General features: G+C 31.8%; 1 protein-coding gene and 3 pseudogenes across 1 annotated transcript; 1 reads left to right on the top strand and 3 right to left on the bottom strand.

Moving 5' to 3' along the window:
* Window positions 1–546: 546 nt before the first annotated feature.
* LOC138710507 (putative zinc finger protein 66) lies at window positions 547–27,972 on the bottom strand. The gene is made up of 2 exons (XM_069841451.1): window positions 27,710–27,972; window positions 547–1,925 (listed from the first exon to the last, which is right to left on the bottom strand). Exons 1-2 carry the CDS (start codon window positions 27,857–27,859, stop codon window positions 648–650), a joined length of 1,428 nt encoding a protein of 475 aa, XP_069697552.1. The 5' UTR covers window positions 27,860–27,972; the 3' UTR covers window positions 547–647.
* LOC138711273 (ATP synthase subunit a-like) lies at window positions 7,324–8,004 on the top strand (annotated as a pseudogene).
* Window positions 10,290–11,460, bottom strand: LOC138710508 (NADH-ubiquinone oxidoreductase chain 5-like; annotated as a pseudogene).
* On the bottom strand, window positions 12,645–22,423 carry LOC138711272 (NADH-ubiquinone oxidoreductase chain 4-like; annotated as a pseudogene).

Raw genomic sequence — 27,972 nt, 5'->3', positions numbered from 1 at the left:
CTGTCGTAGCATTCTGCATAATTAATAATAAACAGAAATATCCAGAAAGAAATGGCAGAAAATTTTAAAGCTGAAAGTACGAATAAATTATGGTAAATTCTTCTAAATAAAACTGTAATACCAGAATCACCTAGATATGATTCAGTAGCTGTTTTGGCTAATAACTGGTCATGATTGCTTAGTACCACATTTATACAAAATATCCATTTTTAAATGACCAAAATGAGTTCTGTGTAATAAAGAAGACTCAGTGATGGGCATGGATCATCTTCAGAAATACTCAAATTTGAGGTCATCCCATCTAGACTAAACACTAAAATTATACTGGGATGTGAGAAGGTGAATGGGGCCATCAAATAGCCTGCACAATAGAGACTACTACTACTACTACTACTACTACTACTACCAACACCACCACCACCATAACCATAACCATAACCTACAGTACTGTAATTATACCAGTAAATTTTCTTTCAAATATGAGAACTGTTAACCTACTTATTAAAAGTAAACATTTCACCTTTTTCTTGGGTATGAAATGGTTAATTATAAAATAAGTGAAAAAGAGTCTAATTCTAATGAAAAATGTTGCAAAATGTTAAGTATATATTTTCGAGACAAAAATACATGTAGATGGCGTCTATTTGCTACTGTGACACACCAACACATTTGTGTGTTCTCAGAATCTTACGCCATGCAAAATGCTTTTTACATACTAAACATACAAACTTTTTTTCACCTGTATGTATCACTTTATGTTCTTTGAGCCCCTCCTTCCGTGCAAACCGCTTGCCACAATCTTCACAATGGTATGGACGAACTCCACTATGCATTATTTTATGACTTGCTAGTTTGCGACTGGTGTTGAAAGCTTTGTTACACACATCACATGTGAAGGTCTTCTGGTCGTTGTGATTGAGCTGGTGGTTCATGAGACTGGGCAGCAGAGTGTAGCCCTGCCCACAAATCTCACACACAAATGGCTTCTCTGTCCTGTGCACAGATTTATGATTCTTTATGTAACTTCTCGATGTCGTCGAATAACTACACTCATCACATTTATAGGGTTTGATGCCTGTGTGTACACTCATATGCAATGTTAGGCCTTTGTCATATGCAAACCTCTTTCCACAAAACTCGCATACAAAGGGTTTCTCCCCAGTATGTATGCGCATGTGTACTTCCACTTGAAACTTGGAAGGGAATGACTTTCCACAGGTTGGACACTTATGCTTTCCCTTGTGGATATGTAAGTGTGTCTTCACAGCTCCTGCTGTCGAATAATCCTTTCCACACAAGTTGCATACATAACGCTTTTCAGGACTGAGGTTACATATGTGAAAAGTGAAACTGCTGGTGTAGCTGAATGTATTTCCACATTTCGAACAACCATAAGTCATTTGTTCTGGTGCTTCATGTCTGACACAATCTGTGTTGGAATTTTCATACCTTAAAAAAGCATCTTCTTTATTAAGTTCTCTTATTGTAGGGTTGTCATCTATATCTATCTTTGATTTTCCAATATCGTCATCACTCTCAGACACTTGTACATTTGTCTCTGAATTGTTTGGTGTGTCATTATTACGCAAAGATGAATTATCATCATTTATACCTTTCCAGGCTTCTGTGTCTTCCTGTTTTGTGTGAGGTAGACTGATATTTTCTGTTCCAGAACATAAGCAATCATTCTCAATAATTAGATCTGTCTCATTCGATGCTAATATTTTCATTACGACTTGTGAAGAAACAGAGTTCCCAACTATTATATTACTCTTTTGTTTTACTTTCAAGCCACTGTTTCTTTTGATGCACTGGCGCAACACTTCATCACAGTGTCTACACTTTTCTCTGAATGTGTGCCATGCTTCAATGTGAGTTAGACAGTTATTGCAAATCAATGTAGGAAGTCCATCACTAATGGTGACCTGTAGGAAATAAATTAAGTTCCATTGTTTGTAATAAGTTGAAGGGGAAGGGGAGTATGTATGTAGCTATGTATGTATGTATGTATGTAGGCTATGTAGGCTATGTACAGTAGAATCTCTATTATCCGTGGTAATTAAGAGAGTAGACTAAATGGTTAATTGAAAAAATTGGATAATCTGTACTATAAATGATTTTCACAAATTAGTGCATAATACATACAGTTTCGTAATTTTCTCCGTGCTCTTGTATTTAACATGCTAGGAGTGGATTTGAGAGAGGTGGGCTTATGTGAATGCGGCAATCAACTTCTGGGTTCCCTAAAAGCCATTTGCAAGTAAGTAAAGTAGTGGATCAAAAGTTCACTATTTAAGTTTGCTTGTCAACGACTGGTTTTTAAGGGCCAAAGAAACTCCTTGTGATGTACTATGTCTGTGGAAAGATTGGAATAATAGAGGTCTCGTGTTTTTTTTTATCAAATCTCACACAGTTGTAATGCCAGTCTCGTATTCTGATGCGAGATGAGCCACATTTTCTCATTTCCCGAACTGCTCAATTTTTCAAGTTTTCTTTTTTGACACCCGTGGAAGATACCTTGCGTAAAAATTATACAGTACAGCCACTCAAATACTGAATAGTGCATGGGTTTCCAAATATGTGGAATTTCTTTGGGAAAAACGTCCCCTTCACACAAGTAACTGTTACTGTTGCCAGCAGCGGCAATAATCCTTCTACATATTTTGTAATGGTAAAGCATTATAATAACCTGCTCTAGAAAAAATACGTACAATATAATGTACAGTACTATACTCCATACTTTTATTTGCAACAAAAGAAGTGATAGAAAAACAGTGAGATAACCTGCTGATTGTTAATAGGGGTTCTACTGTACATGTCTTTTTGTCTTCTTTTCCAGTACACAATGTAATACTACATGCTCTGGTTATCCTATTACTACAGAAGAATTCCTCGTATCCAGCAACTGTGGGACAAAGCCAGTGCCAGATAACTGATTTTGCCAGATAATTGGAAAATATGTTTATAGGTTAGGTAAAGACATAATGTACTGCACAAACACTTTTTTCCATGTTTAAATTTAGTAATTTTCCTATAGATATTTAAAAATAAAGTTTTGAAATACGTACAATGTTTATTATTAGTACTGAATATGGTAATGTACAATCATTAGTTCATAATTTATTGTAATGCATAATAGCATAAAAAATACTGAACATTTTCGTAAACTTATGACAATTTTAAATAGCGGCCATGTGACGTGAAGAGCAGTGTAGCTAATGTCGCAACTATGTTATATTACTAAAAATCGAATTACCAGCAAATAACATGAAAATCCATTACAAAATGTTAATATAGAACCAATAACGAAAAGATTCTCTTAAATACAAAAAAAAATAAAGTGCCTGAGTAAAGGGTTATCGTGATAGGATAAATAAAGTAATATAAATTACCGTTATTACATTTAACAGAATTAAACTATTATCTAAAATATCAAAAATTGTTGTGCACCATACACCAAAATGTATTTAAAATTAATCATTATATTAGAAAAGTAAGCTAAATAAGCTAATGGGTTCATACCCCATTTATAGAGGAAATCCTCTCTTCTCTAATGACCAACAATTCAACAAAAATCCTCTTATTAACAACTCTAATAAGAGGTATATTAATTTCAATTTCATCCAATTCATGATTAGGGGCAAGAATAGGATTAGAAATTAACTTATTATCATTTATTCCTCTAATATCAACTAATAAAAATGTTTACACAACAGAAGCATCAATAAAGTACTTTATTGTACAAGCTGTAGCATCATCAACTCTACTATTCCTAATTATTAGAAAATCAATAATTGAAGAATTATATACATTTTCTAATAATTACTTAGCATCTATAATTATTAATACACCCTTATTGTTAAAAAGTGGTGCTGCCCCTTTTCATTGATGATTCCCACAAGTATTATAGAAGGATTAAGATGAAACAATTGCTTCATCTTAATAACCATTCAAAAGGTTGCTCCCTTAATAATAATTTCATACTCACTAACCATAAACATATTCATGTGAATTATTATCTTAATATCAGTTGTTATTGGATCTATCGGCGGATTAAATCAAATCTCAATCCGAAAAATTTTAACATATTCTTCAATTAACCATATAGGGTGAATATTAGTAGCTATAAACATTGGAGAAAATATATGAATTATCTACTTTCTAATCTATTCAATGTTAACTTTAACAATCATTATAATTGTCAGATCACATCAAATTTAATTTATTAATCAAACGTTTTTAATAGGAAATGAAATATCCACAGTAAAATTCCTAATATTTACCACTTTATTATCACTAGGAGGATTACCCCCAGTCTTAGGATTTTTACCAAAGTGGATTATCATCCAACACATAATTATCAATGAAATAAACTTTATTATTTCATTGATAATAATTATATCATTAATAACATTATATTACTACCTACTAATTTGCTACGCAAGATTTATAATTTTATATATTGAACCAAAATTAAATATTCAATTTTATAATAATAAAATTATTTCAGTTGGAATAATTTTATCCTCAATCTCTATATTAGGCTTAATATTATGTATCTTAGTAATAAATATATTTTAAAGGCTTTAAGTTAACTTTAAACTAATATCCTTCAAAGCTATAAATAAAGATTAAATTTCTTTAAGCCTTAGTAATCAATTTACTCCTATAGAATTGCATTCTATTATCATATAAAATATGAATATAAGGCCCAATAAATTTATTCATTATGCTAGTAGAAGAGAAACAACTCTCCTTAATAGATTTACAATCTATCACCTATTTCAATCTCAGCCATTCTACTAACTTTGCAACAATGAATATTTTCAACAAATCATAAGGATATTGGAACTTTATATTTCATTTTTGGAGCTTGATCAGGATAGTAGGAACATGATTAAGAATATTAATTCGTGCTGAACTTGGACAGCCAGGTTCACTAATTGGAGATGATCAAATCTATAATGTAACTGTTACTGCTCATGCCTTCATCATAATACCAATTATTATGGTAATACCAGTTATAATTGGGGGATTTGGTAATTGGTTAGTACCACTAATATTAGGAGCCCCAGACATGGCTTTTCCACAAATAAATAATATAAGATTCTGATTATTACCACCCTCATTAACCTTACTACTGGCTAGTAGTATAGTAGAAAGAGGTGGAGGGACAGGTTGGACAGTTTACCCATCCCTAGCAAGAGGCATCGCTCATGCCGGAGCATCAGTTGATATAGCTATCTTCTCATTACACCTAGCAGGTGTATCTTCAATTCTAGGGGCTGTTAATTTTATCTCTACAACAATCAATATAAAACTAATTAATATAAAGCCAGAACGAATCCCATTATTCGTATGATTCGTAGCCATTACAGTATTATTATTATTATTATTATTATTATTATTATTATTATTATCACTACCAGTCCTTGCTGGAGCAATTACTATACTATTAACTGACCGAAACCTAACTACATCTTTTTTTGATCCAGCAGGAGGAGACCCAATTTTTTATATCAACACTCATTCTGATTCTTTGGTCACCCAGAAGTATATATTATAATCTTACCAGGATTTGGTATAATTTCAAATATTATTTGCCATGAAAGAGGTAAAAAGGAAGCTTTCGGAAATCTAGGAATAATTTTTGCTATATTAGCGATTGGTTTACTAGGATTTGTAGTATGAGCACATCATATATTTACTGTAGGAATAGATGTTGATACACGAGCATACTTTACATCAGCTACTATAATTATTGCAGTACCAACAGGAATTAAAATTTTTAGTTGATTAGCTACTGTATATGGATCTCAATTATCTTATAGAGCACCATGTTTATGATCATTAGGATTTGTATTTCTATTCACCATTGGAGGTTTAACAGGTGTCATATCAGCAAACTCATCAATCGATATTGTATTACATGATACATACTATGTAGTAGCCCACTTTCACTATGTTCTATCAATAGGAGCAGTTTTTGCCATTATAGCAGGATTCATCCAATGATATCCACTATTTACAGGTCTAACTATAAATCCTAAATGACTAAAAGCTCAATTTGCAATTATATTTGTAGGAGTAAATATAACATTTTTTCCACAACACTTCCTTGGACTAGCCGGTATACCTCGACGATATTCTGATTACCCAGATGCCTATACAGCTTGAAATGTAGTATCATCTATTGGATCTATAATCTCATTTGTAGGTGTATTAATATTTATCTTCATTATATGGGAAAGTATAGGAACTAATCGACAAATTCTATTTCTGACACAAACAAGAAACTCAATTGAATGACTACAAAATTTACCCCCTGCAGAGCACAGTTATTCAGAATTACCAACAATTACTAGTTAATACTTTAATATAATATTATTCTAATATGGCAGACAAGTGCAATGGATTTAAGCTCCATATATGAAGTATTCCTGAAAACTTTTGTTAGAAATAATGACAACATGAGCCTATATAAATTTACAAGATAGAGCATCACCCATTATAGAACAATTAATTTATTTCCATGATCATGCTTTAATAATTATCATCATAATTTTAATAGTTGTGTCATACATAATAATTGCAATAGTTTTTAATAAATACATTAATCGATTCTTATTGGAAGGACAAATAATTGAAATAGCATGAACAATAAATTGCCCCTGCAGTAATTCTAATTTTTATTGCAGTACCATCATTACGACTATTATATTTAATAGATGAAATTAATACACCTACAGTTACATTAAAAACTATTGGACACCAATGATATTGAAGTTATGAATATTCAGATTTCGCAAAAGTAGAATTTGATTCATATATAATTCCTCAAGACGAAATAAATCCTAATATATTTCGTCTATTAGATGTTGATAATCGAGCAGTATTACCTATAAATACATTTATTCGAATTATCGTAACAGCAGCAGATGTACTACACTCATGAACAATCCCAAGCCTTGGTGTAAAAGCTGATGCAACACCAGGTCGATTAAACCAAGTTAGATTTTTAATTAATCGACCTGGTGTATTATATGGTCAATGTTCCGAAATTTGTGGAGCAAATCACAGATTTATACCTATCGTAATCGAAAGCATTTCAACAAACGACTTTATTAACTGAGTACTAAAAATAAATGAATCATCAGATGACTGAAAGCAAGTAATGGTCTCTTAAACCAAATTATAGTAATTTAGCAATTACTTCTGATGAGATCATTTAGTTAAATAATAACATTATCTTGTCAAGATAAAATTATTTGGACGAATAATTTTCTATTCCACAAATAATACATTTAAGATGATTAATACTATTTTTATTCTTCTCTATTATATTCATGTTATTTAATTCTATAAATTATTTCTCATATATTCCAATTAAATTATTGACAGAAAAAAAATAATTAATATAAAAATTAGAAATTGAAAATGATAAGTAACTTATTTTCAGTATTTGACCCATCAACAAGTATAATAAATTTATCATTAAATTGAATTAGCACTATATTAGGACTATTTATTATTCCAATAAGATTCTGGTTAATTCCATCACGACACTATATTTTATGAAATAAACTATTAAAAAATCTACATACAGAATTCAAAACATTACTTGGAATAAAAAATGTTTATAAAGGTGCTTCATTTATCTTCATCTCTTTATTTTCAATAATTATATTCAATAATTTTCTAGGCCTATTCCCATATATTTTCACCAGAACAAGCCACATAGTATTAACATTATCTCTAGCATTGCCACTATGAGTTAGTTTTATATTATTTGGTTGAATTAATAATACTCAACATATATTTGCACACCTAGTACCACAAGGAACTCCTCCAATCTTAATACCATTTATAGTATGTATTGAAACAATCAGAAATATAATTCGGCCTGGAACACTTGCGGTACGACTAGCAGCCAACATACTTGCCAGACACTTATTATTAACCTTGCTAGGAAATACAGGTCCATTCTTAAACTATATACCGTAAAATGGGGTGAATAGGATCAGTGGGGGTGAATAGGATCAAAACTTTATTCTTGGTTATAAAGTTTGTTATAAACTGCAATTGAGCGGGAAGACAGTCATTGCTTACCAGAACAATAATAGTAACCAATGACTGTGATCCCGCTCAAGTACAATTTATAACAAACTTTATAACCAAGAATAAAGTTTTGATCCTATTCACCCCCACTGATCCTATTCACCCCATTTTACGGTAATATTAAGATTATTAATCATAACTCAAATCGCATTATTAATTCTAGAATCAGCAATAGCTATTATTCAATCCTATGTATTTGCAGTACTAAGTACCTTATATTCTAGAGAAGTAAATTAATGACAAGACACGCAAACCATCCATTTCACTTGGTTCATCAAAGTCCATGACCATTAACGGGAGCTATTGGAGCAATAGTAACAATAACAGGTATAATTAAATGATTTCATCAATATAATCAAGAATTATTAATAATCGGTATAACTATTATATTATTAACAATAATTCAATGATGACGAGATATTGTCCGAGAAGGGACTTATCAAGGATTACATACCAAAATAGTAAGAAAAGGATTATGGTGAGGTATAATCCTATTTATTATTTCAGAAGTATTCTTCTTCATTTCATTCTTTTGAGCATTCTTCCATAGAAGATTATCTCCCACCATTGATATTGGATCTCTATGACCACCTATAGGAATTTATCCCTTTAATTCACTACAAATCCCACTATTAAATACAGCCATTTTACTAGCATCAGGAGTTACTGTAACATGGGCACATCATGGCCTCTTAGAGAATAATTATAATCAAGTACTGCAAGGCCTATTTTTTACAGTTGTATTAGGAATTTATTTTACCGTCCTACAAGCTTATGAATATATAGAAGCACCCTTTACCATGGCAGATTCCGTATATGGTTCTACATTCTTTATTGCAACAGGTTTAAACGGATTACATGTAATTATTGGGACAACCTTCTTAATAACATGTCTATTACGACATTTAACATTACATTTTTCATCCAATCACCACTTTGGATTTGAAGCAGCAGCCTGATATTGACACTTCGTAGATGTTGTATGATTATTTTTATATATTTCTATTTACCGATGAGGGAGATAACATAATTTATCTAATATAAATAGTATATTTGACTTCCAATCAAAAAGTTTGCATAAACAAGATAAATAATTATATTAACAAGATATTCTATTATCATAATTATATTATTATCAACAATTATTATAGTAATAGCAACAATACTATCAAAAAAACAAACTGAAGACCGAGAAAAAAGATCACCTTTTGAATGTGGGTTTGACCCTAAGTCAAGAGCTCGATTACCATTTTCGTTACGATTCTTCTTAATTGCAGTAATTTTTCTAATTTTTGATGTAGAAATTGCGTTATTATTACCAATAACAATCATTATATATACATCAAGTATTATAATATGAACAATTACCAGAACAATATTTCTATTAATTTTATTAATTGGTTTATATCACGAATGAAATGAAGGATCATTAGAATGAGCATCATAGGATACTAGTTAAGTATAACATTTGGGTTGCATTCAAAAAGTATTGATTATTCAATCTATCTTAAATAAGAAGCAATTAATTGCAATCAGTTTCGACCTGATATTTAGATAAATATTTATCCTTATTTTTAACTGAAACCAAAAAGAGGTATATTACTGTTAATAATAAAATTGAATTGAATATTCCAGTTAAGGAAAATGTGTAGAACAAGTAAAAGCTGCTAACTTATTACTTTAGCGGTTAAATTCCGTTTACATTTCTAATTTATATAGTTTAATAATATCAAAACACTACATTTTCACTGTAGAAATAAAGAAAACTTTTATAAATAATACTTAAAGATTTTATAAATCTCATTAACATCTTCAATGTCACGCTCTAAAATATAAGCTATTCAAGTCTAAATAATTAATAAAAATATTATTACAACAATCCACATTACAAAAAATATAAGAAAGAACTTTAAATTATTATACTGTCATCACTGATTAACTTTACTCATATATATAAATAATAGATATATACCCTGACCACCAAAATATTCTCTCCAACCAGAATCAAATACTTTAAATGATATATAACCCAAGGATAAGGGAGTATTAGATATACCATAAGTAGAAATATAAGGTATAAACAATATAGAACCTATAAATCTCGAATATAAATAAAACTTAATAGGTAATAACTTATTACCAATATTAATCTTAGAAATTTCATATCCAAATCAACCACCCAAAAATCTAACCAACACTACCAAAGTCTTTAAATAAAAAGGTAAACAAATTAATAAAGGGGTAGGAAAAATAATTCAACTAAGAAATCTTCCTCCTATAATAGCTATAATTAATAAACCTAATATCCCTTTAATTAAATCCATATTCACCCATATTATATATACTTAATATATTAAAATCACCACATAAAGTATAATAGAATAAACGAAAAGAGTAACAAACAGTTAAACCAGTAGAAAAATAAAACAAAAAAAAAAAAAATCCAAAAATATTTACATATCTTAAAGAAACTATCTCCAAAATTAAATCCCTTGAATAAAACCCAGCCAAAAATGGTATCCCACATAAAGCAAAATTAGAAATACATTAAACATGTTGAAGTTAAAGGTATTTGAAAGGATAAATTACCTATAAAGCGAATATCCTGAGAAACCTTTATAACACGAATTACTATACCAGCACATATAAATAATAATGCTTTAAACAATGCATGAGTTAACAAGTGAAAAAAAAGCCAAAACAGAAAAGCCTATAGAAAAATACTCATTACTAAACCCAACTGACTTAAAGTAGATAGAGCAATAATTTTCCTTAAATCATACTCAAAATTTGCCCCTAATCCAGCCATAAACATTGTTAAACCAGAAATAAGTAAAATAAAAACATTTAATCAATCACTAAAGACAACTCTAAACCGAATTAATCAAAAAAAACTCCTGCAGTAACTAAAGTTGATGAGTGAACTAAAGCAGATACCAGAGTAGGAGCAGCTATAGCAGCAGGAAGTCACGAAGAAAATGGAATCTGAGCTCTCTTAGTTATAGCAGCTATAACTACAAGAAAAGAAATAATTTCTATCTCAAAACTACGCTTTAATAATTCCAAATAATAAATATAATTCCATCTACCAAAATTTAATATTCACGAAATTGCTATTAATAAACAAACATCCCCAATCTGATTAGACAATGCAGTAATTATACCTGCATTATAAGATTTAACATTTTGATAATAAATAACTAAACAATAAGAAACTAAACCTAAACCATCCCATCCTAATAAAATTCTAATATTAGGTCTGATAATTAAAAATATTATAGATATTACAAATATAAGGACTAGTAAAATAAATCGATTAATATTTATATCCCCATCTATACAGGGTGTTTAAAAAATACGGGGCATAATTTCAGGTATGTATTTCCCACATGTAGACAATCAAAATAGTTCATTGTAACATGTGTCCGGAAATGCTTCATTTCCGAGTTATGGCCTTCACAACATTGAAATTCACCGGAACGTTTTTCTTTCCGCAGGTCGTTGTCATTACAGAAGATGTTCAAAATGTCCACCTCCTGCTTGAATACAGTTTCTAAGTCCACAAATACAGGGTAATCTGCTGGTGACAGGGCCTGTACACGTTGCAAATGATAAGGATACAATTGATACTCTTTCAACAGTCTCCAGACAGTCGTATGAGGAACATTGACTTGCAACGCTACCCTTCGTGCGCTGATAGAAGAAGTCATGTTCACAGCCTCCAGAATCTCCTCCTGTATTTCTGGAGTTGTAGATCTTGGTCGTCCCCTTCCCAAACCAGGAGAGTTAAATTTTCCATACTCACACAGATGGTAATGGAGACATACAAATGTCTTCCGATCTGGACAATGTCGCTGTGGGTACCTCTCCTGGTACAAACGATGAGCCAGCGCAGCATTGCCATCTGCCTTACCGTACATGAAGTGTATCTCTGCCAGCTCTTGATTTGAATACATGTCGCACAGTCTAACACCTACACAACACTGAATGTAACCTTCGCCTCAGAATGAACTGTCAGAGTGCCCTCTTAATGTCTCCTTTGACGGCAACGATCTGCGGAAAGAAAAACGTTCCGGTGAATTTCAATGTTGTGAAGGCTATAACTCGGAAATGAAGCATTTCCGGACACATGTTGTAATGAACTATTTTGATTGTCTACATGTGGGAAATACATACCTGAAATTATGCCCCGTATTTTTTAAACACCCTGTATAATCATCACTATACAAAATAACTAAAGAAGAAATAAAAGAAAACAAAACCTATAAATATTAAGGACATCCAATCAAATAAAAATGTCATAACAGATCCAGAATTAAATCTAATAATATCCCATTCAATAAAATAAATCATATCATTAATAATAAGATAAAACCCTATAAAAATTAAAATAATTCTAAACATAAATAAAAAATAAATCTAATAAAACAAATTGATATATACATCACAACCTAAGATAAATAAATTATATCACTGACACCACAAATCAATATTTTATATTAAACTACATAAGTAAATAATTATATTCAAAATGCAGCAACGTCACTACTTAAAATCAATAAATTTAAAGGAAATCAGTGTAAAAATAATAATAAGTATTCACGTGAATAACCTAAAGAACAGGAATAAATACCAGAATAATATATTCCATGTTGACTATAAGAATAAAGATATAAAGTATAAGCAGCACTAAAAAAAAGACAAAAAAATTAAAGTAAGTATAGTTAATCATGATCAACCAATTAAACTATTTAATAATCTAATTTCACCTAATAAATTTAATGAAGGTGGAGCAGCTATATTACAAGATCTCAATAAAAATCGCCATATAGTTATTCTAGGTATAAACGCTATTAAGCCCTTATTAATTAATAAGCTCTGTCTACCTAACCGTTCATAGGAAATATTAGCCAAACAAAATAAATCAGAAGAACATAAACCATGAGCTTATCAAAATATATGCTCCACAAAATCCCCAATAATTCGAAGTTATTAATCCGCCAATAACAATACCTACTGTATATGAGCTACAGAGGAATAAGCAATTAAAGACTTTAAATCCGTCTGACGTATACAAATTAAACTAACAATTACACCACCGACTAATCTAATAGAAATTCAAATATAATTAATTTTAGAAAAATTAATTAAAATTACAAATACACGTAATAATCTATATCCTCCTAATTTTAACAATACACCAGCCAAAATCATTGAACCTGAAACCGGAGCCTCTACATGAGCTTTAGGTAACCACAAATGAACCAAAAATATTGGTATTTTAACCAAAAATGCCATGATTATACATAAATAAAATAAATTATTAATATAAAAATTACTCGTCAATAAAGGAATATATAACAAACCTAAAAAATCATAAATATAAAATATACCAACTAATAAAGGCAAGGATGCCAATAAAGTATAAAATAATAAATAGATACCAGCCTGAAGTCGCTCAGGCTGGTATCCCCAACTCAAAATCAAAAAAAGGGTTGGAATTAGTCTACCCTCAAAAAATAAGTAAAATGAAAATATTCTCAATCTGCCAAAAGTACAATAAAGTATAATAGTTAAAATAATTACAACAAATAAAAAAAATTCTATAATAATTATAACGAAAAATTGATTCTCTTGCCATAACTATCAATACACAAATTCATGATCTCAAGAGAATTAAACCAAAAGAAATTAAATCACTACTAAATAAGTGACCTAGATTCCCCAATGAAATAGACCGATATAGAAAATATAAACAAAAAACATAAAAGAAATATTAATGACTGAATTATTCATCAAGAATTACTCAACAAACATAAAGGGATTAAAAAAATTAAATATATTAAAAATTTTAACATAGCAATATAACATATGATTGAAAATAATCATTACCATATCTACGAATTATAGAAACCAAAATAGATAAACCCAAGGCACCTTCACAAACGGAAAATGTAAAAAAAAAACTATTCTAAAAAATAATTCATAATTAAAACCATTCAAATAAATATATCGTATTAAAAATAAAACCAAAACAATAAATTCCAAACTCAATAAAGTAACAAGTAAATGTTTACGATTAGAAGAAAAAACTCAAATACCACAAAAAAATATAACAGAAAAAAAAGATAATTTTCATTAGTTTTAATAATTTAATAAAAATATTGGTCTTGTAAACCAAAAATAAGGAACACCTTTTAAAACTTCAGAAAAAAGATTATATCTTTTCATTAATTCCCAAAACTAATATTTTAAATAAACTACTTTCTGACATTAAAAATATCATAATTATTATATTAACTACAAGAATACTCTTTACACAAATAAGACATCTATTGGCAATAGGACTTATATTATTAATTCAAACAATCATTGTATGTATAATAAGAGGCTTATTATCACAAAGATTTTGATTCCCATATATTCTATTTTTAATCTTTCTAGGAGGAATACTAGTACTATTTATTTATGTTACAAGATTAGCATCAAATGAAATATTTTTTATATCTACTAAAATAGTAATAATTATAGTTATTACTATTTTAGTATTACTACTAACCATTAAGATGAATATAACCATTAATAATATAGAAATTATAATCCACGAAAGCATCTATGATAAACAAAATGAAATTATAAATTCGATAATAAAACTATATAACCAACCAACATTGTGAATTGTGACTGGGGATGAGTCTTGGTGCTATGGATACGACCCAGACTCAAAGCAAGCATTGAACCAGTAGAAAATTCCAAATTCACCTCGATCCAAGAAAGCATGTCAAGTGCGATCCAATGTGAAAACAATGTTGATTTGTTTTTTGATGTGAATGGCATTGTCCACAAAGGCTCGTTCTGCCAGGGCAAACAGTGAACCAACATTTCTCTTTGGATGTGTTACGAAGATTACGAGAGAGTGTGCAATGGAAACGGCCCGAAATGTGGAGAAATGGGAACTGGTTGCTTCACCACGACAATGTTCCAACCCACACAGCTCTGACGGTCCAACAGTTTTTGACAAACAACAATATGGTGCTTGTGCCTCATCCACCCTACTCACCCAATCGGGCTCCATCGGACTTTTGTTTCCATGGATGAAGAAATGTCTGTAAGGAAAGCGATTCAGTGATGTGGATGACGTCAAAGAAAACACGCTAATGACTTTGAAAAGTATTCTGCCTCAAGAGTTCCAACACTGTTTTCAGCAGTGGTAAAAGCGTTGGGACAAGTGCATTAATGCAGATGGACAATACTTTGAAGGGGATTAAAGTACTGTGAATGTAGAGTTCAATAAAAATGCAAAAAGAAAAAAAAAAAAAACATTTCGGTTATTTTTGGTTCCCCCCTCGTATAGGCCCCACTAGTATTGTGAAAGAATTACAGACACTCGTTAAGGATATCACAATACCGGTAAATAATAATTAGGTCTACATGGAAAAACTTGATTAGCTTAGGGCTAAACTCCAACTAGCCTCCTTGTTCTTAACTTCTATGATAAATTGTCTAGCTTTCATTAGTCAGGTAATATTTTCGTACTTTGATTTTTATTGTAATTGTAAATTTAATATTAATTGTAATTTTATACTTCATATTATTATTGTAATCCTCTGGTAGAGGAGCAGAGAAGGCCTGATGGCTACCAGGTTAAATAAATAAATATTAATACTAGGTAGGCCTATTAAACGCAATCTGCACAGAACCAAAAAGTTAAACATAAATATAGGCCCTACTGTATAAGAATTACAGACACTCATTAAGGATATCACAGTAGGCCTACATGGGAAAAATTGGTATAGTCTACGGCTAAATCCCACCACTACCTATTAGGTATTAAATACAATGCGCAAAAAATACAAAATATAACAGAATAAAAAAGTTAAATATAAATAAAGGCCCCTTTGTGACAGATCAAAGATACCACTATCTGTGCATTTCAAACTGGCAGATCAAGTCACGTACAAACGAACAAACCACGCACGAGTCACTGAACTGAAAACTGAAGTACTGGTAATTCCGGTTGTCCCAGATGACTTTAGTTGAAAATGGTAAAGAACTTGGGTAAGCGCACATGGCAAATGCAGTACGTTGCTTGACCTTGATCCGCCAGTTTGAAACACACAGATAATAGTTAAGGACACCATTGGGTAATTTGAGGAAGGCCTAGGCCTATTTGTTTAATTTTCTGTATTTGAAACAAACATCATTATATAAATTTACCATATGTCCCATAAAAACCGGGACAGTCACCTTTCTGGCCTAGGTGTCCGGCAACCTTGTAATGTTTGTCAGAAAGTGCAAAGTCCTGTATTTTAATCAAATTTTATTTCATAATATAAAAATCAATAAATAATTTATCTTACTGATGTTTACTTCATACATTAATGCTGAGAGTATTGTTTTGATTTGTATAAATGTTTGATTTTCAAATCAGCAAACAGGAATAAACTATGTATGAAAGACAGGCTACTGTTAGATAAAAACATAAGTACAAAGTACTATCTAATAACGTAAATAAATTGACACGAATTAACATTGTTTAAAGGCAATAAATAGTGTTCTTCCTTTTGTTAACTTCCTTGTTTCAATCTTATTTAAAGCATTTTTCAGTAACTTCTAATTTAAATTTCGGAAAGGAAAAAAAATAGACAGTAAAAGTGTCTCATAGACTATTTTCATGAGGAATTTATGGCAAACTTACCCATTAAATAACATTATCGTGCTTCAATCAATTGCAGTGAAGTTATTAATATGCATCCAGTGTACCCACTTATTAAATACTATTGTGATTTCTAAATTTTGTGCTCAAAATCAAACCAAGATCTTATATTCCACAGATGTACAGTGATCTTCCCATACCCCACGTCCATACCATACCACTTCTCTGCCCAACATTCGCTGATTTTTTCTGGTGCAAGCCTTGTCCCTTCTATCTACTTTTATGATCGAAGTTTGAAGATGTACAAGCACAGTACGAAGTGAACTGAGCACTAGTTTAGTTTCAATATTTATATCTATTTCTGCTATATATTATTATGACATCAGTTGCAATATGTCGTCCCATACAAAAACATTCGTTGCTAAACTCTAGAATAGGGTCATTCCATAGTGACACATATAAAGTAACATTTTTGAAGTAACAAACTGTGATCTTCACAGATATTTAATTAAATACTTAGTAGTTCATGAAAAAGACATTACTGTCTTTTAACATAAGCATTCCTAAATATAAACACAAATTCTTAATGAAAATAATTAATAATGTAAAAAGTATGAAATATTGTATGGTGTGACACACGAACATTTTCTTGCCACTTGATTTATTACCAAAATGGAAAATGTTCATATTATTGTGCCAAATGACATAAATGCATTCAGTTATTTTCCAAACAATTAAGATACTTGTGTAGTAAATGCAACTGCTAAATCACAAGAAATAAAATACTGTAAATATGTTGTGACACACGAATATTTCTGTCATGTTGGTTACTAATTGTTTTAAATGCCCTCACTTCTTGAGAAAGACTTATACACTAGCCTACAGTTCTTATTATACAAAACAACACTAGATTTACACTAAAATATAATTTTAAATTTAAAATATGCATGGTTGTTTACAACCTTATGTGGTGATATTTCCTGTGTGATATGTGACGAATACACCAATATGTCAACCATTTATAGTACTTCCCTTCCTTGAACATTACAGACACTTTAAATTCTTCACCACCACAAGCTTTTGTAACTTCACCTGTATATTTGATGTCATTTTTTTTTTACTTGGTCATTTAATGACACTGTATCAACGACTAGGTTATTTAGTGCCAATGGGATTGGTGATAGCGAAATGGTATTCGGCGAGTTGAGGCCAAGGATTCGCCATAGATTACCTGACATGGGCCTTGCAGTTGGAGAAAACCTCGGAAAAACCCAACCAAGTAATCGGCCCAACTTAAATTCTTGAAAATACTATTATGTTGAAAATGTATAAATATTTAGATCAATAGAACAACTAATATAGATTTTAAAAGGCCTATCTTTTATAATTGCTAAATAATACCTAGGGTAAAAGTTAATTAATGTTATTAAATAAAACGATTTTAAATTAATATCAGAAATTTAGTACCATTTACCTAATGTGCAAATAATTACACCAATTTCTTTATACATAGGCCTAGTATGGTGACTACCCACTTAGGCCTACCATAAAAATGTACTGTATAAGCTTGTTTTTTATATGAAATAAATTAACATAATCCAATTTTTTAAAGTTTTTAATTCAAGAAATTAAAATAATAATAAATATATTATACGAACTTTAGGCATAAATTAAATGTTTTTTGCTAATTTTAGGCCTACACACTATATTTTTACAACAATTGTTGTTGTTTAGTCACATGTCTAAAGACAGGTGTGAACCTCACAAGTGATACCAAGAAGGCACCACTTATGAGGCAACTAGGCCAGGAGATAATGGGCTAGCGTAGCCAGTTCCTTTCCCTCTTACTACAACAGTTATGGAACACATATTTTCACGAGTGTTTAATCTACAATATATGTACATTGAAAAAAACAAACCACAGGCGCGCACGCACGCACGCGCACACACACACACACACACACACACACACACACACACACACACACACACACACACACACACACACACACACACACACACACACACACACACACAAAAAAAAAATTATCTAAATCAGCAATAAGTATTTGAAATTTCACTACTAATTATGTTTCCGCGTAAGGATTTCCAATAACAACAAAAATTGTAATTGGATTTTAAGATAAACTATACTGACAAACGGACATAACATTTGTGTTACGTGTGTCACGTGTTTTTCTTGTAGAATTTGTGCATAAATAAAAATGTTGTCCATATAAGAAGTTGATTGTTATGCGATGTCTCATTTTTATATTTATGAAACATTAAAAAATGAAATGGTTTTGAAGAAATATAAACAAATGTCCATTTGAGCGTGACACACGAACTCTAAACTTTTCTTTGTAATATTGTAATCAAGCACGAAATAATCATTGTATTACGGTTTCTATACATTATAATTATTAACAAAGGTCAGCACTTCATTATTAATTGAATTTAACACACAGAAGTAATGATTTATTTGCCTTAAATGTACATTCAAATATGTGATTTCTAACATCATTTCGCGCTCTTAAACCACATGCTTCTTTGTACTTTTTCTCCCACATATGTGTTGTTATACAATCAGTGTTGTCAGATTAAAAAAATTCGGATCATAACGAAAAAAATGACATATAACAAACAGAGATTCGTGAGATTTTTATTTTTCGTGAAAATGTCGCATTTCCATGGAAGGACCCAATAAACATGTAAGCAAACTGTCCAGCATTAGTAACCATGTCATTACGAGCTTCGAATCAAAAGAGAGGAGAAACAATTTAAGATGAGTAAAGCTGACTATGCCATATATTTCAGCTAAGCTAGTGCAGTGATAGTTCCCTTCGTATTTCGCTTATACACCTTGCGGTAAAATCCAAGAATCAGTCGCTGTTTTTCCAAACCAATAGGAGATCGATGACGCGATATATGACGTCATGCACGATATCAATACTTCAAAATATGAATTTATTCGGGGTCTAGAGCCCTGAACACTCTCACTACCACAGCTTTTCTTTCTCTCGCCCTACACTGCTCTCCCTTCCTCACATATTTTCTTTTACTTCTCTCTTTGCTTATCTTATTCTACTAACTACATTATATTAAATTGGAATATACCTGACTTACCTTTAAATACACCAGGATTCGACCTTAGGACCTTTTGTTTAGTGAACCACTAACATAGCTATTACGCTACCAAGTCATTGATGAACAAGCCCTTAAAATTTGTATGTACACACAATTAATATCAAATACTTTCAAAGGTATTAAACATATGACTTTATTATTATATAACAGAACTTAATTCATTAGTTTGCTATTAACCTTATTGCAGTTAATATGGCACATAAGTTGGATCACGAATTAACTTAATATTGTACAAAGCACTAATATGATAAATATCCGAATGATGGCATAATTACACTTTTCCACTATCAATTGTGTTACTGTACTAGGTCTATATTAAATCGATTCACCACACTACTCCCTTTCATAAGTGCCGACTTCGGGAGTGCTTTGCATTTTGAGCATCCTCAAAATAAATACAATGAGCACCTCCAATATTATTTATATACAGACTTTCCTGTTTCTACAACTATCCAAACTAATGATACAAAGAGATAGTTCATGGTACGAGCTATGACATATCACTAAATTCAGTAATGAACAATTACGAAGAGTTAATTGCATTTATGGCTTCAATATCACAAACTGATGGATAAGATGCTGGTGCAAAAGCAAACGGCTCGTTAGTACAGTTGCATTCGTTTAATTTTTTTTTATCGCCGAAGTCTATTTGTGCAGGTATTTTGTCATGTTGATGCAGCCAATACTGTTTTACAAAATCGAACCTCGTCTTTCAAGAAAACTGTGTGTATTCTACAGTGCCTGCATTCCACATTGCACTCTTCCTTACATGATGGATTTCCAGTTCTGGAGTGAAGTAACAATATCGCTATTGCCCAGGCCACAACTCCCATGTAACCGGCAGTCACCTTGATGTTTGGACACTGGACCATGCCACATGTCCATTCATTTCCTGTAGATTCGTATCTTAGAGTTTTACGAAGTTGTTGATAATATTGTGAACTGTTTGCATGATCGCAATGACACTTTTACTGCAAATTTTCTAAGACTGAGAATTTCTAATTAGTGGTTGAAAGAAGGTGATAAGGAAATGGAGTCCACGTCTGTGGAGTAACGGTTAGCACATCTAGCCGCGAAACCAAGTGGCCCGGGTTCGATTCCCGGTCGGGACATGTTATCTGGTTGAGGTTTTTTCAGGGGGTTTTCCCTCAACCCAATATGAGCAAATTCTGGGTAACTTACGGTGTTGGACCCGGACTCATTTCACCGGCATTATCACCTTCATCTCATTCAGACGCTAAATAACCAAAGCTGTTGATAGAGCATCTTGAAATAACCTAATAAAATAAAATAAAAGATAAGGAAATGGAAGAAATTCTCTCATTTTATGGAGATGACTTGGACAAGGAGAGACTACTTTTACACAGAGACATGTTATTAGATATTGGAAGATCAAAACTGCACCACATCACAGATTTTCAAACTGCTTTGATCTCTGGAAAGAAGCTTTTCTTCATGACATCCTACCAGAACTTTGTTAAGTTCAGGAGACTAGTTCTTACAATACCAGTGTCTACCTCTACTGCTGAGTGAACATTTTCCTCCTGCTATCATTCATTCCCACAGAGAAGAAGCTCTGCATTTAGATTTGGATAGAACAGCAAATGAGTTCATCACTAGAAATGAAATTTGCAGGCAAAAATATTTGGGTAATCACAGACGAGATGTCGCTGAGTCAATGATTCAATTGAATTAGTTCTTTTGAATTGAATTAAAATTATTTCAAGGCTTTTCTTTTCTATCTTCTACATGTCTTTCCTTCTTCTGTTTACTCTTCAACTTTTCTCTCCTAGATGTCCCTATCTCTTATTATACCACTTCTTCTATTCTCTCCTACATGTCTCTACTTCTATTTTACTACTACATTTATTCTATTTCTATTTTACTACTACATTTATTCTATCATGTAATTCTACATATCTCAAACTATACTATTATATCACAATATCATCTAACGTCGATCGAAGTTATTGGATTACTGATTGGGGCTAGAGGGACCATCACAAAAAGATTCGCGCATTTTTGCAAGCAGTTTGGTCTAGGAAAAACTCTTGTGACTGAAATATCTGTCTGCAGTGAAGGGATCTATAAAAATCCTAAGAAACCATCTCTACACGTAAATAGATTGATCTCTTTCCTATGGCGATCTGCTCACTTAAGTTGGGTCTTGCAACCAGTGCTAAATAGACGACTGTGATCACCTAATAGCAAATAGATACCATACTAGGAAAATTTTATGTTTTTTTTTTTTTTTTCTGGAATTAATGATCTTTTGTTTAGTCGTCTTCAATTATTTATAATTGTGTTATTTCTTTTTCTTTTCCTTCTCCATTTTTTTTTCATTATAATTGTGTACCTACCATTTACTAAAAAAAAATAACAATTTTTTGGTAAGCTTTGTCTTCTAGGCAGCCTTCACATGGAGGAAGGTGAATAAAATTCTATACAAATCCAATTTTACTTACCTTGGGGGTTTGGATGGGATTCGTTCCTGGGCACCATAATACCTTGCTTTAACACACTCGGCTAAACAGCTATGTTATGTCTCTTATGTTAAGGGTAGGATTAAAGAAAATAAACACAATACATAAAGCAAATTCATGTAATCTAAATTATTCTTGACGTTTAAAAAACAACAGTTTACGTGTTTATAGTAAAGAAAAGCTGGAAAAATATGCATAAAGATGACAATTCATCACGCTATATTTCTAACAAAATTTTAGTCTGATTCCCTAACATTTGCCTTACAGTTTGGGGAAAACGTTGGGTGGAAAAAACTCCAATGCACTGCGAGCTGTTGCTCAAACAATTTCTATGAGCTTTGATTAACATTGATTTTATTTTGGAAGCTAAAAGGCGGATAGCAATGACAAAGGTAGCTTTTAATTAAAAAAAAAGAGCATTTCCTGGGAACTTTAAAAGATGACAATATTGACGAGCATTATCTACTATTACTATTTATTTATTTAACCTGGTAGAGATAAGGCCGTCAGGCCTTCTCTGCCCCTCTACCAGGGGATTACAACTATAACATGAACAATAAGATTACAATTAATATTAAATTTACAATTACAATTACAATAAAAATTAAAGTACGACAAGAATACCTGATTAATGAAAGCTAGACATTTTATCATAGAAATTAAGAACAAAGAATATTTTTGAATTTACTAAATTACAAATTAAACCTACAATAACAAAATTCTATAGTGATGAAATTACCGGATATTGAAATATTTTGTGATAGATTAAGAGAACTATTTACAAGAAACCATGTCTGAACGAGTCTCAATTACTGACCAAGTGCCTAGTAAGTTTGCATTTGAATTCAATTTTATTTCGACAGTCCCTGATGCCAGCAGGTAACGAATTCCAGAGTCTTGGCAGGGCTATTGTGAAAGAGGATGAGTATGAGGAGGTTCGATGGGATATCTATGACGTCACATTTCCAAGGGAACCTGATAAACAAGCATTGTTACTTGAAGAGTCATTTTCAAGATACGACAGTAATAATAATTTATTGCATTAGCCTTGGAAAGTAAAAATAATTGTAATTTGAGAAAATTTTTCAGTAATTTGAGCAGTGAAGAAGAAGAGACTGATTTCGCCATGTCGTATAAACTAATACCTGACAAAAGTGCAAAGAAATGTGTGAGTTGCAACTCAAATGATAGTGTGAATTGGCAGAGGAGAGCAAAATACTCAAACTATTCATTCTGTTTGAAGTGTAAAAAGTGTAAACAGGAAATGTCTATAATCCACAACACATGGTTCGAAACACAAAAAAATAACTATACGTCAAAGCTTGGTTCTTATTTATATGTGGTTGCTTCAAACAATTCTTCAGATTCCTGCTTCAGAGGCAGAAGTTCACTTCAGTACTGCACTAGACTATTTCTGTTTCTGCAGAGAAATATTTTATGTTATAATTACACAAAATACCAAACCTATAGAAGGAGTCTACCCCTTTTATATTTTCTGATGTAGACATGTGTTTCATCTAATTCCACGATGTATTCTACCTCCAATATTTCGCGGGTTTTATGAGTCTGAAGAGCACAGATCACAAACCTGCAGAGACTGATTGTTGAATACTAGTTGTTTGTCGCATTAAATGTTCAGATTTGATTATTCTGTACTTGATAACAGTATCAGATAATGGAAGACGGAATACATGAGGCCGTAAAAAGTAGTGTCGTCACGATGAAATATACCTTAGGAATATTTGTTTATGTAAATTTCTATGTCCAATATTTTAATAAGAATTTTGCATATCGATTTGTTAGGCCACAAATTGACGTTTGTAGTAAGTGTGAAGAACTTGAAACAAAAGAAAAATCTCTACACTTATCATAAAACGTAAAACTAGCAGCACTTAGTGAATTACAAGTTCATAAAAGAAGAAGTAAAAAATTGTATTCCAACTTACACTCAAGCTCTGAATCCTGTAACTCTGATGAAAAACTATGTATAGCATTTGATTACATGCAAAATCTTCCCCTTCCTCATATACCTGTTCAGGAGATTTTCTATCTCACATAGCTCTGGGTTAATGTTTTTAATATTCATAACCTTAATGACAACAGTTGCAAAGTATACATGTATCATGAGGGAGAGGCCATAAAGGTGCCAATGAAATATGTTCTTTCATTCTGGACTACTTCACTAATGAGTAAAACAAAATGTTAGGAAACTCCATCTTTACTCAGATGGGTGCCCAGCTCAGAATATAAATCATTCATTCGGCTTTGCATGGGTTTAGTTGAGGATAAAATGATTGATGAAACAATTCACCGATTCCCTATCAGAGAGCATTCCTTTTTGTCCTGCGATAAGGAGTGTTCAAGAAAACAATTCAGCAATGTGATAGAGTCTGTACATGTAAAGAATACTGTAACATCATTGCTAATGCAAAACGCAATGTTACTGTAAAAATAGTAACAGATAATGATACTTATGGTGTAAATAAATGATAGCCCACATTTTATAAAAAGACCAAGCTCAGTGATGAATCAGCTGGGCAGAATATCCCTCGGAATATGAAGATGACATTTGCTCCTGCATCATTCTCAGAGTTTGTATATTCTGCTGATCACCCTCATACGGTTGTAACTCGTCCTTTTATTGAGAGTCCAGTCAGTCAATCTTTCCACCTATCAAACCCTGGCACAAGAAATTGTAATCTTATTAGCCAATTACAGAAAGCCTATCCTGAAGGACAAGTTCCAATAAAAACAAGTAAACTAGACGATGTGAGGAAAGTTTATCGTTATGTCACATCAGGAGATAGCAAAGATTTCTATGATGAAATATTGCAATGGCCAACGGAATAAAAAGAAAACTTACTTTATTGAAAACAGTAATTTTGTACTGTTGCTCTGTATTTACCCAAGAATAATAACATATTGGTTAATTCAATCAAATAGTATGGATATTTTAAAACCTTTGTTTTATTTTCTGAGTTATTCTCATTAGAAAGGTGTATGACTACTGTAAACATTCTATGTATATTGTGAAAATAATGTATGTTATACTGCACCATGCAAGTAACATGTTTCATAGTTAATTTTTTTCTTAAGACATGCATTACAGGTGATTTACTAAATTCCCAATTTATTTTTATAGCCAAAATATGTTTACATTCTTATAAATAGAGCATTTCCATGTTGAAAGGAACTAAGTCCAGTTACGTGTTTTGTAGATTACAAAGATTCTAATGACTGTGCGAATATTACGAGTCTAAACCAATTCTGTATGCCTATATTTTATGTGCCTATATTTTATATGCACAATAGATTACTCGCAAAAAATTTTTTTTCGATTATCTCAAAACTTTAAAAAGTGGACTTGGTTCCTTTCAATAATAACCGATTCAATTGTAGGAAGTCTTCAGTTAACAGTGTATGGTATACCTAGTGAACTATACAGCAATCACCAAGGAATCGTTCATTTATATGAACTATTGATAATTTAATTCTGAGTGAGTTACCTAGCTACGTATTACAATAAGAACAATGATTGTGAGAAGTGCTCAGTTAAGGAAGTGTTCAATTATTAAACGAAATACTTAGTGAACTAAAGTGATAGTGTTGTACATATAATACGAACAACAAATTGTAGGAAGTCTTCAGTTAACAGTGGATGGTATACCTAGTTGACTATATAGTGATCACCAAGGAATCATTCATTTATACAAACTATTGGTAATTTAATTCTGAGCGAGTTACCTGCTACGTATTACAATGAGAACAATGATTGTGAGAAGTGTTCAGTTCGTGAATGGTATAGACTACCTAGTGAACTATTCAGCAGTCACCAAAGAATCGTTCACTAAATTGAACTATTTAATTCTGAGAGTCACCAAGCAACGGGAATCGTTGCTTTAAGTGAACTATTTAATTCTGAGCGAGTCACCTAGCAACAAGAATCGTTCATTCAATTGAATCATTGACTCAGCGACATTTCTTTATAATTTTTAGTACGTTATTTTACGACGCTTTATCAACAGCTTAGGTATTTAGAATCTGAATGAGATGAAGGTGAAATGAGTCCGAGGTCCAGCACCGAAAGTTACCCAGCATTTGCTCGTATTGGGTTGAGGGAAAACCCTGATAAAAACCTCAACCAGTTAACTTGTCCCGACCGGGAATCGAACCTGGGCCACCTGGTTTCGCGGCCAGACGTACTAACTGTTACTCCACAGGTGTGGCCTCTCTATAATTACTAAAATGTGCTATGAAAACGTAATTCGCAAAAGGGCCACCCTTCTGTTGTACATTAGGGCCTATGTTAAGATTTTATTAATCCTCATGAAAAATTTTAATATTGTTAATAATGAAATAATTATTAAGTTAAACAGACTATGAACAACGTATTAATATTTGAGGAGAAAAACTCGCTCTGGCGCCAGGGATCGAACCCGGGTCCTTGGTTCTACGTACCAAGCGCTCTGATCACTGAGCTACGCCGAATTCAATCCACAGCACCAGATCGAACTCTCCTTCAATGTTTCCCTTTGTGGCCTGACTCCAAGTTAGGCATAGGTATACGTTGACGTTTTATGTTCAAGTCAACTGCCATTATATAAGGGGCGCACTCAGCTGAGTGACTGTTTGGCCGGGATTCTGCAGTAAAGTGCACAGTAATCTGTACAGAAATATGCACTGCTAGCTATGAGAATATTAAACATGTTATTAATTTGTCCAACAGAATAATATCTGTAATACTGATAATTAATATTTGAGGAGAAAATATTAATTGGCAATATTACAGATATTATTCTGAAGGACAAATTAATAAAATCTTTAATATGAACAGAGTGTTTATGTTTATCAATTAACAACGTCGGGTGAATCTTAACTCATAGGTCTATTATGTCATCCAACTTCTTGGTAGGAAAAATAGCAACTCTTCCTTGCATATATGACAGGTTAGGTTTGATTAGTTAAGGCTTTTGTTATGCCTAGCGCACACACACTGAAGTCCATATCCACAGAAAAAGATAAGTATTTTCCCAAGAAAAATTACTTCACAAACTTATCTGTACAGTTGGCCTTAATTTCCCTCAACGTTACGGCACGTTTTTTTAGTTACCTGTATTCTAGAGTCGTTCCTTCATTGCCATTTCATTGCTAAATCTTTATAGGTAATGTTGGGTGTCATGACAAATATTAAGATTCGATATAATTAAATTCGTATGTCTTAATAACCACCTGAGCCGGTTTCGATTTGGCTAGTTTTCTTACAATTTCCATGCAAGCAAATTATTTACTGAAAATTAAAACTAACCTCAATACCTATGTATGACAAAATGTTTGATGCTAACGAAGGAGACATTCCATCTTCATCAAATATAGATAACATCGCACGTTTACGTGATAAACAAAGCCTGCATACTTTGTCCAAGTATATTAGTGACTTTTCTTCCGTTATATTCATTATACTCCATACAAATAAGGAAATTTCTTGTTCTTATTGCTGTTCTTTGCCTTTTTATAGACGTCCTATCCAACGAGGTCAGTCTTTCGACGTCTTGTTATTCGCCGGTATGA

The sequence above is a fragment of the Periplaneta americana genome, chromosome 12 (assembly GCF_040183065.1).
Source record: "Periplaneta americana isolate PAMFEO1 chromosome 12, P.americana_PAMFEO1_priV1, whole genome shotgun sequence".
Lineage (NCBI taxonomy): Eukaryota > Metazoa > Arthropoda > Insecta > Blattodea > Blattidae > Periplaneta > Periplaneta americana.
Note: the sequence above shows the minus strand (reverse complement) of the source record. Positions and strands in the feature narration are given on the sequence as shown.